Genomic DNA, 17458 nt, shown 5'->3' with positions numbered 1-17458 from the left:
GCTCTGTGAGAGTGTGGTTTTGCAGAGGGCTTTCCCTGGTGCAGAACCAGTGGCATTTCCCAATTCCAGACTCAGTGTGTGTTTGCACCACTTGTTTTCCAGACAGAGAAGCTTGAATCCTACAAGACACAGAAGCTGGATTCCATCAGTCCTGAGCTCGTGCAAGCCAAGAAGCTGCTGCAGGGGATCACCGTGCCCCGCCGGGGCTGTCTGAGGGAGCTGGCCCAGCAGAAGGAGTTTGTCTGCTGGGTCAGAGAAGCACTGAAAGGTGTGTGCTGCTCATCCAGAAGTTAGACAGTACTAGAAGGGATGGCAGCTTGTGTGGGGGCAGGAGGAGCACTGAATCCCTGACCCATCTGCTTTGTGCCTTTGCAGCTTCTGGTGTTGATAGTTAGATCTCTGATGGGTTTTGGTGTGGAACGTGCTGTGAAGACCCTTTAAGTGTGCCCATGCACTGTAGGCCGCTGCAGCACACAGTGACCACCCTGCTGGGAGCTGGGCTGGGCCTGGAGAGCTTTAGTAGCTGCTGCTGCTCAGTTCAGGCCAGCTGTTTCAGAGGATGGAATTGTGTGCCTGCCAGCTGAGCTGTGTGACCTACACAGACACCCGCAGGCACTGCTCCCATCCTGGCTGGGGATCCGGGGGCCTGTGGGGGACACCAGAGCCCAAGGGGTCCATGGATGGATGGATGGATGACCTGGGAAAGCTGATGGGGGGAAGGCAGTTGCACAGGAGCTGCTGTTCAAAGCATTCTTCTGCATTTCCTGTGGAAGGTGGTGATGAGGGGTGGTACCCAAGCTGCCTCATTTGTTGTTCCCTGCTGCATTTGCCTCATTTCAGATATAAATGAGCTGAAGGTGTTCGTTGACCTGGCGTCCATCTCAGCGGGGGAGAACGACATGGACGTGGACCGTGTGGCGTGTTTCCATGGCACTGTGCACGGCTACTCCTCCCTGCTCTACGAGCTCCGCCAGGACTCGGGCTTTGAGGACTTCATGCGCTGCTTGCAGAAGCTGTGGCGAGCCCTGGACAGCGACGAGGCCCTCCCCGAGAAACTGGTGAGTTCTGCTGGAGGAGGGCCTCTGCATCCTCCTGCATTTCTGCCTTCCGGGAGTGGCTGGAAGTTGGACTGCACTGGGCAAATGGCACCTGTGTGGGGACATCACTGCAGCTCTTGTTATTGGAAGGAAAAACATCTTCTGATGTTTCTGTGGCACAATAATTCACTGCAGCAGCTGTAACTGGTGTAGCACAGGTTTCTCCAGGGCACTGCTGAAACTTTCCAGCCTGATGTGGTGTAGAGGTGGGTGGCTGGGAACTCTTACCCTTTTGCAGCAGGGCCTGTTTCTGTAGCGCTGTGGACTCTGTTCAGCCTCCCATGGAGTGGGTAAGGAAGAGCTGTGCAGAAAGAGCAGGCTGAAGCCAGTACTCATTCATTTCTTCCTCCCCCATCGTGAAACTCTTGTGCCAGCCCAAGCTGTTTGTCCTGATCAGGTGTAAGCCCAGAGGTCTTGGATTTCAGAGCAGTCAGGGCAGGGCTGTGTCTCCTCTCCCCACAGCGTGCCTCGGCTCAGCACCTGGAGTGGCTGAAGACAGTGAAGGAGAGCCATGGCTCCGTGGAGCTGTCCTCGCTGTCCCTGGCAGCTGCCATCAACAGCAGAGGGGTCTATGTGCTGAGAGCACCAGCTGATGGCCAGAAGGTGAGGTCACTCAGCTTGGAACCGGCCAGGGAGGCTCCCACTGCCCCTCCTTCCTGGGGGCTGCTGCCCCAGTGTTCCCCTGGCCTTGGGCAGAGCCTCAGCCCCAGCCACGCTGACAACTTCTGCTCTGGCAGGTCTCCTTGGACAGTGTCCTGCGCTTCACCCTCCCGGGGAGCTCGGGGGATGCCGAGGCCTCCTGGAAGTACTCGCTGGCGGAGCTCCGCGAGCTGCAGAACAAACTGATGCTCATGTCAGCCAAGGGAGAGCAAGGCCTGGTGGTGGAGAGGTTCTCTGAGGTCAGATTCCAAACCCAGTGGGTTACTGGTGTTGGGGTTAGGACTGGATTTGCCCTTGAGTGTCAGCTGTTAAGGCTGTGGTTGACAGTGGAGTTGCTGGGGGTGGTGGTCACAGGCACATGGGTGTTCCTGCCTTTGGTTCCTTGTTAGGGTAGAACTAAGCTGGAGGCAGAACAGTGGACTGGTGGCCTTATCCTCTGATTGTCCTGGCTGGCAGCATTACTGTACTTTTGTAGCAAGCTGGGAGTTCCTTACTGGTTTCCTGGGGATGCTGCTGTTAGAAAGTCACAGAGAGCCTGTGGTTGCCGTACAAAGCCTGACACACCTTGGGACCAAAGACTTCCTCTTCAGTGAATGGCTTTCCAGTGGTTTCATGGCTGAAACTTGTAAACCAGCTTTGTTTCTCTCTCCTCTGTCCTCACACAGGTCTTTTCGAATGTTCAGAGACTTGCCCAGGCCTTTATAGACCTTTACTCAGCTGGGAACATGCTTTTCCGCTCCTGGCTTGCCCAGGTGTATTGTTCACCTGAAAGAGAATCCTGTGTTCTTATAGACTTCTCCCTGGGCCCCATCCCAGTGCTGGAAGGGCAAGGGGATATGGCAGCTGTGCTCCCAGCCCTCTGCAAGACCATGGAGAGTTTCCTGGAGAGCTGGAAAAACTTCATGTACACAAAGCGATTTGAGCATTTCTACCTGAACTACTACAGTGCGGAGCAGCTGGTGTACCTGTGCTCGGAGCTGGGGCGGGGCACGCCCAGCCAGGCTGCCCTCATGATGCTCTCCTTCCTGAACCGCGACTGCACCGAGCAGGACGTCCTCGGAGCCCTCGGGAGCCAGGGGCCTCCCAGCTCAGGGAAGGCTGTTTCTGACTTCCAAGTGCTGCTGGATGGCGAGAAGGACCTCAGTGCCCGGCTGGAGTCCATCTGGGAGTGCTACATGAGCAACATGGGCTCCTTCCTCCCCAACTGCCTGGACATTGACACACTGGGCGTGTGGCTGAAGAACCTGGCCAGCAGGGGCAGGGAATGTATCACCAGAGATTTCCCCCAGGACCTGCTCTGTGTGGGCCAGCCCAACCTCATCACCTGCCCTCACTCTGAGGTGCTCAGCTCTGCCCTGGCCATTTACATGAACAGCCCCGAGCAGCCCCTTCCCACCTTCGATGAGGTTCTGCTGTGCACGCCCCAGACCAGTGCTGAGCAGGTGGGGCTGTTCCTGCGGAGGTGCCTCATTCCCTGCCACGGAGGGGAGAAGATTTACACCATGCTCTACGCGGATGAGCTGAGCTACGACGTCAGCTGCAGGGCAGAGGAGCTGTTCCAGCACCTGCAGCGCTACAACAACTCCTACCGCCTCATCATCCTGTGCAACTGCGAGCGGGACAACAGCTACCTCCCCTCTGCCTTCAGCCACTACAAAGTGCACATGACTCCCCAGAGGTCACGAGCAGAGATCCAGCAGTACCTGCAGCGCCACTTCCGAGTCGCTCAGCCCTCCAACTCTGCTGCGTCCGTGTTCAAGGAGCACATGTGTGTTGGGATGGTGTCGTCCAAAAGAGCCGGCATGGGTAAGGTGGCACATGCAGAGTGGGCTCTGCTGAGTTCAAAACCCGAATGGGGTTCACCTTGCCAGGTTCTGTGTCCAAGATTTAAGTATCTTGGTCAAAAAGAGCGATTCAGACTGGTCAGTGCAGTGAGGTGAAAGCTGGAAGTCACCTTGTCCCCTGGTTTGACTTTAGAAACCAGCATTAAATAGAATAGATTCAAGTCCTATTAAAGAGTAAAGCTTCTCTCAGGCAGTGGAAGGAAAACAAACCATATGGGTAACAAGAGCAGTGTCTTGGATTCCAGACTCCAGCTGCTCAAACCGGATTTACACTTCCTTCTGGAATGCCTTTTAGGAAGCTTCAGGGATTTCAGGGCATGGGATACTTAAACATTTTATTTCCTTCTGTCTATTATGGTCTTAATATGATGTATGTGATATTGATGGCTTTAATTCTTGTGGTGGTTTTTATAACAGGGAAATCTCTGTGTGTGAAGAGGCTGCATGAGAGACTGCAAGAAGAGCAGCCTGACTGTACAGAACTTCTGAAAACTATCAGACTAATTGAACCAGAAGTGGATGAAGATAAAGTGCTAAAATCCCTCCTGCCTTTTCTGAAGAGAGAACACCAGACAAAGCCCATGATATTCCATTTCGATATCACCTCCTCAGTAAGTACATCCCTCCCAGAGCTGCCTTGTCGTACAAGTCCTGTGTGGATCCTTGCAGGAGCTTTCTTTAAAGTTCTTGTTTCTCGATTAGCCATTTCCCTATCATGTGTTTTCTAATTATTGTGTAAGTAACGCAAATACCATCAAGGTAATTGAACTCTGGAACAGTTGCCCAGAGAAGCTGTAGAGTCTCTAACCTTGGAGACATTAAAAACCTGACTGTGGCCCTGGGCAGCCTGTTCTACATCGGCCTGCTTTGAACAGAGAGCCTTCCCACCCTCAACTGTTCTGTGATTCTGTGAAGTTGTGATGGGTAAATAAAGAGGAAATGCTTCTGTATCTCTTCTTGTGACAGGTGCAGCGTGGAATTCCAGAGTTTCTCTTCAAGCTGCTGGTTTTGCAGTACCTGAGAGATAGTAATGGCAATATGTGGCTACGGCAGAAGTGCCATCTGTACATCATTGAAATCCTGGAGGAGTCCCCAGTGCCAAAGAAAGCAGCCAGACCTGTACGTACCAGCAGTGCTCCTTTTCTGGGAATTTCTCAGTCACTTTGCACACGTGTGCACTTTGTACATGAGCTGTGGTGAGTTGTAGGGCCTGTGACTGTAAACACAGCACAGGAGTTCCCTGTTTCACTTGGGGTGTGCTGTATCCCAGAACAGCTGGTGTCCCTGCTCTTGTACAAAGTGACATTGACACCAGAGAGCAAATTAGGCCTGTCCGGTTTCCTTGGGTTGGTGATTTCTGACGGCCTGTTAGTCCAAGCCTCACTGCCCCCACTGTAGCATTTATAGGAAACATAAAAATGCAAAATCTAATCTCCCTCATGCTAATTTGCATGCTTTAAAGTAGGGGAATGTTTATATGCGGCTGTAAGAACCGAAGTGACTGGCATAAATAACAGTTTATTGGGTTTCGTTTTCTTTGAAGCAGCCCTGAGAAGGGGCTGGAGGTGATGCCAGACTCATATTCCATGAAGGAAAATGTAGGAGGGAATAGGATTCACTGGTGCACTTCAAGTGGAAGAAGGGATGCACAGGGGAAAAGGCTGGTTCCTGTTCCTCAGGCCTGTGGTTTTAGGCAAGGAGACTGTTAAGAACAGATTAACTAAACTAATGAAGATCAAGGCTACAGCTCTGTGATGACTTTTTCTTTTTTCTTCTCCAGATGTCAGCAAGCCAGAAGTGTCACTTCTTGGACGTGTTCCCTAAAATAACATGCAAGTCTCCCAAAGAAGTGCTAGAAATGGAGACACTTGGGAACCGTTCTGGGGATGTTTCGGACCCAGGAATGGACAAGGAGGAATTTTGCAGCGAGGCTTTCCAGAGACCCTTCCAGTACCTGAAGAGGTTTGACCAGGGGTGTGACCTGGACATGTTCCAGTACGAGGCGCTCTCGGTGGAAGGCAGCCCTGCAGAATGCCTGCAGCTCTTCCTCCTGCACTGCGGGGTCGTGGATCCCTCCTGGGCAGAGCTCCGCAACTTCACCTGGTTTCTCAACATTCAGTTGAGAGACTGTGAAGCTTCTGTCTTTTGCAACCCTAACTTTGTCCAGGACACTTTGAAAGGTTTCAAGAACTTTGTGGTTAGCTTCATGATTTTAATGGCACGGGATTTTGCGACGCCCTCCCTGAACATTTCTGACCAGAGTTCAGGAAGACAATCCTCCCACCTGGAGAACGTCGCGGAGGAAGATCTGCTTCCTTTCCGCATCCGGAAGAAGTGGGAGTCGGAGCCTCATCCCTATTTGTTTTTCAATGAGGATCGTGTGTCCATGACATTCATTGGTTTCCATTTCCAGCAGAACGGGAATCGCATTGATGCCATCAATCCTCTGAACGGCAAAGTCATCAAGCGGGACATCATGACTGCCCAGCTGTACCGCGGCTTGGTACTGCAGAGGGTTCCCTTCAACGTGCCCTTCGACGAGCTGCCCCGCGAGGAGAAGCTCGAGAGGCTCTGCATGGTGCTGGGGATCCCCTGGGTGTTTGACCCCGACGAGACGTACGAGCTCACCACAGACAACGTGCTGAAAATCCTGGCTATCGAGATGCGATTCCGGTGCAACATCCCCGTCGTCATCATGGGAGAAACAGGCTGTGGGAAAACCAGGCTGGTGAAGTTCCTGTGTCAGTTACGCAGAAGCTTTGTAGAGGTGGAGAACATGAAGCTTGTCAAGGTCCATGGAGGTACCACTGCAGAGATGATCTATGCCAGGATCAGAGAAGCAGAAGCCCTGGCTAAATCCAACAAGGAGCAGCACGGGTTGGACACCGTCCTCTTTTTCGATGAAGCCAACACGACGGAGGCCGTGAGCAGCATCAAGGAGGTTCTGTGTGACCGCACGGTGCAGGGGAAGCCTTTGGCCTCTGGCTCTGGCCTGCGGATCATCGCAGCCTGCAACCCCTACCGGAAGCACACGGACAGGATGATCCAGCGCCTGGAGCTGGCTGGGCTGGGCTACCGGGTCAAAGCCGATGACACCAGGGAGAAGCTGGGATCTATCCCGCTGAGACAGCTCGTGTACCGGGTGCACGCGCTCCCGCCCAGCATGATCCCGCTGGTGTGGGATTTTGGGCAGCTCAACAACCACACGGAGAAGATGTACATCCAGCAGATCGTGCAGCGTGTGGCGGAGCAGCTGCCCATGGCCAGGGACGAGGTGGGGACGGTCACAGAGGTGCTCTTTGCTTCCCAGCAGTACATGAGGCGGAGGGACGACGAGTGCAGCTTCGTCAGCCTGCGGGACGTGGAGCGCTGCATGGAGGTGTTCAAGTGGTTTTACAGGCACAGCCAGCTGCTGCTGAGGGAGCTGGAGAAGTACCTGGCCGAGAGGAAAGCTCCCAAGGGCAGCGGCGACAGAAACAGCGTTATCTGGTCCTTGGTGCTGGCGGTTGGGGTCTGCTACCACGCATCCCTGGAAAGGAAGGAGCCGTACAGGAATGCCATCAGCCAGGTCCTCCCAAAGCCTTACGATACCCAGAAAAAGATTTTGGAAGAAATCTCCCTGATGCAGGACTTATTCCTGAGTGGGGTGCCGCTCCGGGATACCATCGCAAGGAACTTGGCCTTGAAGGAAAATGTCTTCATGATGGTCATCTGTATTGAGCTGAAAATCCCTCTTTTTCTTGTCGGGAAGCCTGGGAGCTCCAAATCCCTGGCGAAAACCATCGTGGCTGATGCTATGCAGGGCCAAGCAGCTCATTCTGATCTGTTCAAGGACCTGAAGCAGATCCATCTCGTGTCTTTTCAGTGCAGCCCTCTCTCCACTCCAGAGGGAATCATAGGCACTTTCAAGCACTGTGCTCGGTTCCAGGAAGGGAAGAACTTGGAGGAGTATGTATCAGTGGTGGTTTTGGATGAGATTGGGCTGGCAGAAGACTCTCCCAAAATGCCCTTGAAGACTTTGCATCCACTTTTGGAGGATGGCTGCATAGATGACGTCCCTCTTCCTCACAAAAAGGTTGGCTTCATCGGGATTTCCAACTGGGCTTTGGACCCTGCTAAGATGAACCGAGGCATCTTTGTGTCTCGTGGGGACCCCAGCAGAGAGGAGCTCATCGAGAGTGCAAAGGGCATTTGCTGCTCAGCACGAGGGGCTTTGCAGAAGGTCGAGCAGTATTTCCATCACTTTGCAGATGCGTATGAAAATATTTGCAAGGCCCAAGACAGGGAGTTCTTTGGCCTGCGTGACTACTACAGCCTCATAAAGATGTTTTTTGCCTTAGCTAAGAGCTCCAAAAGTGAGCCCACACCTCAGGACATCGCCGCAGTGGTTCTCCGTAACTTCGGTGGCAAGGATGATGTCAATGCCTTGGAAATATTCACCTCCAAGTTGCTAGAAAAAGGAGAGATACATGCTCATGATATCAGTAGGATTGAGCTGATCCGACAGAACATTTACAGCAGTGCTGAGGACGGGGACTGCAGATACCTGCTTGTGTTGACTGAGAACTACGCGGCGCTGCAGATCCTCCAGCAGGCTTTCTTCACTGCCCGACAGCAGCCAGAAATTATCTTTGGCTCCAGTTTTCCTAAGGACCAAGAATATACCCAGATATGCAGGAACATCAACCGAGTGAAGGTCTGCATGGAAACTGGCCAGATGGTTGTGCTCCTCAACTTGCAGAACCTCTATGAGAGCCTCTACGATGCCCTCAACCAGTACTACGTGTACCTGGCTGGGCAGAAGTACGTGGATTTGGGGCTGGGCACCCACCGGGTGAAGTGCCGGGTGCACCCCAAGTTCCGCCTGATCGTCATTGAGGAGAAGGAGGTGGTGTACAAGCACTTCCCCATCCCCCTGATCAACCGGCTGGAGAAGCACTACCTGGACATCAGCACCATGCTGGACAAGGGGCAGAGGGAAGCCGTGCAGGAGCTGCAGCAGTGGGTGCAGGAGTTCACGACGGTCAATACGGAGGAGCACTTCATCAGCCAGCAGCAGTACAGGCCTGCGGACGTGTTCGTGGGCTACCACGCCAACACCTGCGCCTCGCTGGTGCTGCAGGGCACGCAGCGCCTGCGCCCGGCCTGCGGCCCCGCCGAGCTCCTGCCCCGCGTCAAGGAGGAGGCGCGGCTGGCCCTGCTCAACTGTGCCACCCCCGACGCCGTCATCCGCCTCTGCAACTCCGTGGGGGTGTTCACGGCAGACTCCCTGGCCCACACCTACTTCAGGCAGCAGCAGCACACGTCCTTCGCGGACTTCCTCCGCGCCCACGTGCACGCGGGGGCCGGGCCCCAGACGGCCTTCACCGAGGTGAGCCCGGGCTCCTCCAAAGCCTCCTGAGCTGCGCCCAGCTCTGTGTTCCTGCTGCCAGGGCTGCAGGATGGCAACGCCTGCGTGCACCACGGTGCCCGGGTGTGCAGAGGTGGGGGCAGTCCAGCTCTGCAGCAGGCTGGCGGCCCCTGGGAGCACAGGTGGGTCTGTGCTATATTCCTGCCCCTTTTTCCTCAGGTCACCACCTTCTCCCGGCTGCTCACCAGTGCCGACGCTGCCTGCCTGGAGAGGGAGGTGCAGGGCAGGGCCCAAAGGCCGCAGATTCTGTTCCTGCAGCAGTTTGACACAGAGTACTCCTTCCTGAAGGGCATCCGGTGAGTCTGGGCCTGTGTTTTCCTGCTTGGAATAGGCTGGCAGCTGCGTGGAAGGTGTGTGGGCAGAGCATTTGGAGTGGCGCATATGGAAAAGGGGGCTGTGCTGGCAGTGGGCTGGCTCGGGACAGACTTTATCAGCTCCATCACATGAGATGAGGTTTGGTGTTTTTATCTTTCCTCCTGCAGCAGCTACAGCTAATGTGGAGTGACTGGTTCTGTGGTCTTTAGTGTTTGGTCTTTACACTTAGCGACTTCTGTTAAATTCCTTTTCACTCTTCAGGGATTTCCTGGATACCACTTCAGGAAATAAAGTCCTCATTATTCAGACAGACTTTGAAGATGGCTCTCAGGATGCCCAGCTCATCGCCTCAGCCAAGTGAGTGCGGTGTGGAGTGGTTCAGTTCTGCCTGGCTGCTCCTCACCGTGTTTGGTTATTGGTGCTGTTTGGGTATCTCACACTCAGGAATGTGCAATCCTTTATTCTGTAGCAGAATGAATCTAAATGTACTAATTGTGTTTCACATAATCCATAACCCAAGTCAAAATAAGATAAGCTGGGTCAAATGAGCAGATAATCCCCTTTGAAGTGTGAATTCTGGCCCCTGGCTGAGAACTCCTGAAGAGCTGAGGCTCGTGGGGTAATTCAGGGCACAGCTGCAGGTGGCAGCTCGGCATCACAGCTGGGAGGAAGGAGTGGGAGTCCCCTGTGTCTGTTCTGGGAGAGGAAATGTGTTCTCTCTTGAGGAGGGACCTGTGGCCATGAACCTCTGTCTGCCTTTGCTCTGCCAGCAGCATTTTCTCTTTGTTGCAGGTACACTGTTGTTAATGAGATCAACAAGGTAGACCTGGGAGAGGTCTCTGTCTTTGTTTACTTTATCATGAAGCTTTCCTGGCTGGAAGGAGGAACATCCTACGTGGGATTCCATGGAGGTGGGTGTGCCCATCTGCCCCTCCTCACTCTTCAGCTGCCTTCAGGCAATCATTTCTCTTCCTCACTTTCCTTTAAATGAAAATCTGGACTCAATGTGTCCTGTGGGTTGTCAGAGCTGCTTCCCTGTCCCACAGGACTCCCCAGGGGATCAGTACCTGGCAGTCCTGGGTGAGAGCACCTTGCCTTGCCTGCTGACATACAGGTCCTCTCTCCAGTCAGCTGGAGAGCAGCACACAGCCACAAGGGTAACTCCATGGCTGTGTTGTCCCCCAGCAGCTCTGCAGCAGGTGCTGATGTGTTCTGCTCCCAGCAGCAAGGTTCCTCTGGGCCTGGGGGCTTCTGAGAGCCTCAGAACCTTGGGACTGTCAGGCAGGGCAGGGGGTTCTGAGGGCATCGTGCTTTCCCCTCCTACAGCAAGAGGTGGGATTTAGTGGACTCTGCATGAAACCCCACAGGTTATGGTGCTGGCAGGTAATTCTGGGGAAGCTCTTCTGGAAGAATGAGCTGCAGGCTGGGAATGATTCCCTGTTGTTCTCTGCCTGTAGGGCTGTGGCAGTCGGTGCACATAGACGACCTCCGCAGATCCAAGGACATGATCTCTGACTTGACAGCCCTGCAGAACCTCACCATCAGCCAGGTGTTCTCTGAGGATCCAAGTGGAACCAAAGGTGAGTTGTGTGCTGGGGAAAAGGGGAGCTGTGGTCCCAGAGTTGGTACTACAGGAACTGGCACAATGTATCTGATGACTTCCCCTGCTCAGCACCTGGTTTTGGGGGGATCACCACATGGCTCCCAACTTGTATTTAATTCATTATGACAACTTTAGGTCATCAAGAAAGTTAATTTGGTATTTTCCCCTTTTTCTTTTGACAAAAATGTGGCATTTGCACTGCTCAGCAGCCTGAGTGCTCTGTCCCAGCACAGGAGGCAGCAGATGCTGCATGGCAGAGACCACTGACAAGGGTCTTTCTTTCACCTGAGCTTTTTCTTACTCCTTTTCCTTTCACCACACTGCCTGACAGGAGTCAGGGAGAACTTAAGGCATTAGCTCAGTGTCACATTTCTTCCAGTTCTTGCTGCATGAAGCCTGACAGCCCAAGCAGCTGTCTCTGTGCTTGAGAGGTGAATCTCAGCTACTCATGCAGGTGCTAATGACATCAGTCATCTCTGACAGATGTTCTGCTGCTCTGGGATGCAGTTGCTAAAATAAACTCTCATCTGACTGATGCAGGAGGGCACTGCTGCTTTCTAATAAAAATTCTACACCTTAGCTGCAGCTCTGCCTGTGAATGGAGAAGCACAGCAGGAAGAGATGGAGGTTGAAACACCAGTGCCAGAGCACCATGAGGTCAGTTCAGAATACGTTTGTTTGCCTCTCAGCTGTCACTGTGGCTCTCTGCTCTGTCATCCATAGGTGCAACACACCTTTTGTGTCGCCCTTCACTTGAAACCTATCAGCAATATTTGCATCACGAATGTTACTGATCAGACACAAATTCCTCCTCCCCACTGCCCAGTCAAAATCAGCATCACTAAAGAAATAAACCATTCTAAGGACCCTATAGTTCCTTAGTCATTTCATTCTTCTGATTTTTAAAAATCAGGTTTAAGAGTTTCTGTTGCCTTTCTCCCCCTGGAGGTGGGAGCTGTGGCCCTGAGCCTCACTCCAGCTGTGTGTGCTCTGAGGTGTGTGCTGGAGCTGTCTGAGGGTTTCGCTGTGCTGCAGCCACACTTACACTGCCTCGTGTGCCCCATACAGCCTCAGCTGGACCTGCCCAGGACCAGGGACATGTAGCATTTCCCAGGAAGGGCAGATTTTCCCTGGTCACAGTGATTATTTCCACTTCTTTCCTCAAAGTGCTGAATCTTTCCCCTGCAGGAATCTTACCTCAGTACAAATGCTGTGTCTCAGGCTAGTCTGAAAGGGCCACGGAGGTTGCATCGTGTTCTTGAGAGTTGCAGCCTGAGATGAGGGGAGCCGGGAGCAGGGATGCCAGGCAACAGGCCCTTTTGAGGGAGCACTGTGACCCTTACCAGAGGGGTGTGCTGGGGACAGGAGGGGCACTCTGAAGGGGAATGCCCTCGTTTTCCTGGGCAGGGTGAGATCCTGGACACCACTGTGCTGCTGAGGACCTGTGTGCAGAGTGCTGTGGGGATGCTGCGGGACCAGAACGAAGACCTGAGTCGGAGCAGGAAGAGAATTGAGATTCTCCTTGGCCTTTTCTCCAAAGAGGATAAGCTGAAAGGTGTGTGGCTGCAGGGAGTGTCCCTGGGCATCTGGGGACCACCAAAACATGGCAGTCAGGTCACTGGGGACCCAAGGGTCCTTGCTATGGTGCAGACAAGGGGCATCTCCCAGGAGTGTGTGTCCATGCTCCAGTCTGTTGATGGATGTAGGGGTTTTTCCTGCTGTTCAAGTGGTGGCTTTTTCTCTGGCTATGCTGGCTGGTTTTTTCCCCAGCCGGCCAATTATTGAAACAACTGTCAAATGCTGTGCTTGGTGGCATATTTGGGTCCAAGCTAATAGAAGAGAAAATACAAGTTCCCTGTTGTTTTGTAGTCTCTTTCCTGAAGATAACCAAGGCTCGTCTCTCCAGCCTGTTGAAGAAGCAAGAAGAAAATTCTCTTCACCCAAAAAACTGGGTGCTTCGGGAGGCTTCCAACCTCAGTGCTCTGCAGGAGGCAGGTACCTTCAGGTGAGGACAGAGCCTTGTCACCTGCAGCCTTCCAGAAAGAGTCTGCAAGTGACACCTGTGCAGCAGAGAGAACAGCTTTGTGTAAGCTGAGAATTTGCAGTGTCAGTCTCCAGTCTGTGCTGGAAACTCTCAGAAGGCAATTTTAGCCTCTCCTGGGGGAGAGGGTGACTTAGAGCTGAAGGGGCTGTACTGGGACAGGAATGCACAAGGAAGAGTGGGAGTACAGGTGAGCCAGGAGTGAGAGAAGTGCAGGGGGTTTTTGTTGGTGGTATTTTTTTCCCATAAAGGCAGGATTAGGATTCTATCACATGCAAATGTCAGCAGTTATTCAGGACAGTCACCTCCTGCTTTGCTGATGTTATTGCTCACAGGTTTCTCCATGTCTTTCTCCCCAAAGGAACACCCTGTGGAAGCGAGTCCAGAAGGTGGTCACTCCCTTCCTGGCTCTCCTGATTGCTGTCATAGACAGGAATGGCAACCTGGAGCTGCTGGCCAGGCCGGCAGCAAAGTGTGTGACAGACCTGTGGATGTTCATCTTCAGTGACACCAAACTCCTGAGTGTCCCTGCCGCTGTGGGGAAGAACAGGTGAGCCTGGGAGGAGCAGCAGGAGGGCTGGGCTGGGCTGGCAGCGCTGGGAGCAGCCCAGCACTGGCTCTAACCCCCTGTGGCAGAGGGATTCTGTTTGTTGGCTGCTCCACGAGGGGAGCAGGGCACTGCTCACTGAGTTCAGTCTGTTCTTCCTGCCTGTGGCCCCGAGTGCTCCTGGGCTTTGCTCCCTGGCCCTTGGCATGTTCCCCCTCCTTACCCAGCCCCTGCAGCCGTGTCCTGCCAGCGCAGCCTGCCCAGGGAATGCTGCCTGGGGAAGGGCCAAGGCTCCACAGCTGGCAGGGTGAGCTGTATCAGAGTCCTGCAGTTCCCTCCCCTTCTAGGGCTCGTTTGCTTTCTGCAGCCTCTTGCCTCTGTTGTCTGAACTGTGCTTCCCAGACAAAAGCCTGGTGCATTAATGCTTTTAAACCCCCAGCCCTCAGCCAGAGATAATCCTGGTGCAGAACAACATGATGGTATCTGCTGATGTTGGGAATGAGATGCCCTTCAGCTGGAGGATAAAGGAGTACCTGGAAGAGATGTGGTTGGAGGCTCGGTACATCAAAAACACTGAAGGTGAGAGCCTGGCTTGAGCATCTCTATCCACTGCCCTTTGAGCTCTGGTTTGTCACTGGATGAGGAGATTGACAGCTGGACTGACAATCTCACAGAATTAGACCTGAAACCAGTCAGAATTTACCTGTGAGAATATTACAGTGAAATTCTGCAGCTTTAGTAAAACCCACAGAGAAGGCCAAGAAGATAATCAATGAGAGAAGATGTTCTTGTTGTGAGACATTGAGAGCGTACAAGGGAGAACTTGTGGATAATATGTAGCAACTATACTTTTGCTTGTATAGCTGATTGTTTACTGCCTGAATGGTCATTGTTTGTTAGACAGCCTTGTCATTGTTTGCTGAGCAGCCAATCTCAATAGGCCACAGCAATTGTGAAGATGTATAAGAGTAGCAGTAGAGAAAAAAAACCTTTCTACCTTTCTCGACTGTGGATTACGACTAGTGTGGCTTTTATGTCTGCCTTAACTACAGCCACAGCTGGAGTCACCTTCAGTCCCTCTGTGCTCCTGTGAGCCAGCAGAGCTCTGTGCAGGCAGCTTTTCTTTGTGCTTCTCACCATTCATCTTTCTCACCTATTCTGTGCCCTTGCATTCAAAATGCTGTGGAGATTCCAAGAGTTAATGACAAGGTGAGATTCCAGAAATACGACACTGGTGCTGGGCTGACAAGGCCTGGCCTGAGTCCCTCCTTACTGCCCTGGATGAGGGGAGTGCTGGATGCTTCAGTGATTAATTAGGTGTCAGTGTCTCTAGGATAGATGCTGTGTCAAAGCCAGCTTCCTCCCAATATCCAGCTTCTCTCTGCATTCTCATTTTCCAGGCCACGCTGAGAAGTTTGTGGATTACTTCCAGAAAACTGCCCTGGGAAAATTCATCTCTGCTCTGACTGAGGAAGAAAGGCAGATGCTCTTCCAGTGCTACATCACAGACTTTATTGGCTTGACCATCGGTGTGTCCTCCCAGAAGGAGCTGCAGGTCAGTGTCTAGAACAGGAGCTGGAAACCCTTAGGGTGGGGAGAAGAGTACGAGGCCTGTGAATGTGTCCTTCTGAATCAGTCCTGCCTTGGGGAAAATGCCCCTCTGAGACAGCCCAGCAGCAGGGGAAGGCCAGAGCAGACCACTGGGCACAGAGTGGCTGCTGGGGTTACTCAGACCTTACTCAGAAGAGCAGCACCTTAAATTGACATATTTAAGGCTGTCTTTGTAGGAAAGTGATTCTTGTCTTTGGGAGAATTTTGCCGGGATTTCCAGTACAAAATGAATTATGAAAGTCCTTTCTCACCTTTGGTTTTCACCATTTCCCACCCCTGCAGTGTCTGCGCATGGCCTTTGTGTCCTGCATTGAGGAGTGGGTGGCAAAGTCCCCCCGGAGAGAGGAGCTGGTGCCCTCCCTGCCCTGGGCCCACCTGGCATACAACCAGTTCAAGAGCCGCCTGCAGAACTTCTCCAGGATCCTGGCTGTGCACCCCAGTGTGACTGGCTACCTCCTGAGGCAGGAAGGATATAGAATTCCACACTCAGAGATGGTAAAGTCACTCCCAGGCATTTTGTGCTCCTCAGCCCTGGCAGGGAGCTCTGACTGCACTGAGTTAGCTGCTGTTCAGTCTCCTTTGGATTTCAGTGACAGCAGAGGGGGAAGCACAGGCTCAGGTTCCCCAGAACTGGGAATGATCTGCTGTGCTGTTACTGTTACAAGCAGGTTTTAAAACAGTTTGCCCTGCTTTTGCAGTAGTTAATAGGACATGCTAGCAAGCCAAGCCACGAACATGAGAACTGCAGAGCTTGAAATAACCAAGTAGGACACTATTCAGTAGAACATGTGCTGCAGCAAACCAGACTGGGAGCCCAAGGTCCATAAATAATTCCAAAATGCAACTGTTGTGTTACCCTTGGCCCTGTGTGTGTGCAGGTTCTGGACGTGCTGGCTGCAATGGTGTGTGCTGAGGAGCTGGAGAGCCAGATGCAGACAGCCTCCCCTGAGCTCTGGCTGCAGAGAGTGAAGAACCTTCACATGCCCATTGAGTTCCTTTGCAAAGAGGAGGGTGCCCAGCGCAGGGCGAGTCGGTGCCATCAGCTGCTGAGGGAACTCAAGTAGGTACCAAGCTCTGCTCACAGCCCTGCTCCTCTGCCTGGCAGTTCACTGGGGCATTGGAGCAGCCTGAAGCTGTTCTGATGCTGCTTTTTTCAGGCTTTGCAAACCTTTCCAGGTTCCTGCTGGCCTCAATTACATACCAAGCAGCAAGAACCGCATTTTTTCTCCCTCATCTCCTGTAGATTCTCTCTCTAAATCTGGCAGTATCATCTGGTGCATTCCATCTGGGTTCAGGGGTTATTTAAAACTCTCCTCAGGTTCCTGTTAACCAGCAGCATCTCCCCACTTCATCCTCTGTGCATAAAGACTCAGGAGATGGGGAGTTTCACTGCATCTTGTGTTTTGGAAGAAAGCCCAGAGTGCTACCCCAGTTTCTCACAGACCTCGTTTAGTTTACTTGAAGAAAGTGTAGCTAATTGTGATTGGTATTTTTTAAATTACTTTTTTGATGTAGAAGTTAGAGGTGTGAGAAGGTGTGTGCAGTGGTGCTGGTTCTGCTGCAGTGCTGCCTCCAGGCCAGGCCCCTGTGTCCTCTGGGTTAAGTGCTGGAATCTGTTCTGTCCTTGACAAAAATCCCTTTGGAAAACCAAAGGGCAAAGCAAGTGAGAAGTGCAGGAATGCTGTGGAGGGGAGCATGAGCAGCAGTGAGATCAGTGACTGCCCTGTTTGCAGTGCCATTCCTGCTCCCAGCTCCCCCTGTGGTGGTGCAATCCTGCTTTCCTCCCCAGAGCCTGCTGGAGCCGGGTGTTTGCCATGGCACTCTTCGTGGAACACGTCTTGCTTGGCATCCACGCTGTGATGCCAGAATTCGAGGGCTTAGTGAGAAAATACACTTTGCTTCTTGCCAAGGTGAGCAGAGCTGTGATTTCGCCTCTTCCCTCTTTGCTTCTGCTGATCATGGGAGTTTTGGTCTCAGGTGTTAGAGCTGAGTCACTGGGCTTTGTCCTTTCCCTCTGCAGTGTTTCCAGCACGATTCAGACATGAAGTCTCATCCGACCTTTGTTGCAGTGATGACAGTGCTGTGCCAGTGCAAGGAGGAGGTCAGCAGCAGGCTCTACAGGTACTGACACTGGGACAGGCTGCAGGGGCCAGCAGGGACATTGCCTGTGTTGCCAGCACACTTCTGGCAGTGCTGCATGGGCTGGAGTGAAAGCCAAAGGAAGAGCAGTAACCCCCTTTGACTCTGCACCCTGAGCTGAGCAGTGAGCCAGCCTGTCGTGCATTGTCTGCTCTCACTCTAGCTGCAGCTGAACATCTTGTTCAAGGCTT

The 17458-nt window shown here is 52.9% G+C and overlaps 1 protein-coding gene across 3 annotated transcripts in view; it reads left to right on the top strand.

Moving 5' to 3' along the window:
* RNF213 (ring finger protein 213) overlaps positions 1-17458 on the top strand; it is a 46668-nt gene that overhangs the window by 15834 nt on the left and 13376 nt on the right. For all 3 annotated transcript variants that reach the window (XM_042025562.1, XM_042025561.1, XM_042025563.1), the window contains exons 20-41: positions 103-268; positions 841-1058; positions 1560-1700; positions 1835-1996; positions 2423-3563; positions 4019-4212; positions 4568-4720; positions 5382-8972; positions 9171-9307; positions 9588-9683; positions 10119-10237; positions 10784-10906; positions 11510-11586; positions 12337-12484; positions 12799-12934; positions 13332-13520; positions 13957-14096; positions 14918-15072; positions 15411-15623; positions 16007-16188; positions 16918-17038; positions 17149-17249. In XM_042025562.1, the coding sequence (XP_041881496.1) occupies positions 103-268; positions 841-1058; positions 1560-1700; positions 1835-1996; positions 2423-3563; positions 4019-4212; positions 4568-4720; positions 5382-8972; positions 9171-9307; positions 9588-9683; positions 10119-10237; positions 10784-10906; positions 11510-11586; positions 12337-12484; positions 12799-12934; positions 13332-13520; positions 13957-14096; positions 14918-15072; positions 15411-15623; positions 16007-16188; positions 16918-17038; positions 17149-17249 (7703 nt within the window). The remainder of the gene's footprint in view (positions 1-102; positions 269-840; positions 1059-1559; positions 1701-1834; positions 1997-2422; positions 3564-4018; positions 4213-4567; positions 4721-5381; positions 8973-9170; positions 9308-9587; positions 9684-10118; positions 10238-10783; positions 10907-11509; positions 11587-12336; positions 12485-12798; positions 12935-13331; positions 13521-13956; positions 14097-14917; positions 15073-15410; positions 15624-16006; positions 16189-16917; positions 17039-17148; positions 17250-17458) is intronic.

The sequence above is a fragment of the Corvus kubaryi genome, unplaced genomic scaffold, assembly GCF_017639235.1.
Source record: "Corvus kubaryi isolate FWS band 111438036 unplaced genomic scaffold, C.kubaryi_AGA036_p1.0 37272, whole genome shotgun sequence".
Classification (NCBI taxonomy): Eukaryota; Metazoa; Chordata; class Aves; order Passeriformes; family Corvidae; genus Corvus; species Corvus kubaryi.
Note: the sequence above shows the minus strand (reverse complement) of the source record. Positions and strands in the feature narration are given on the sequence as shown.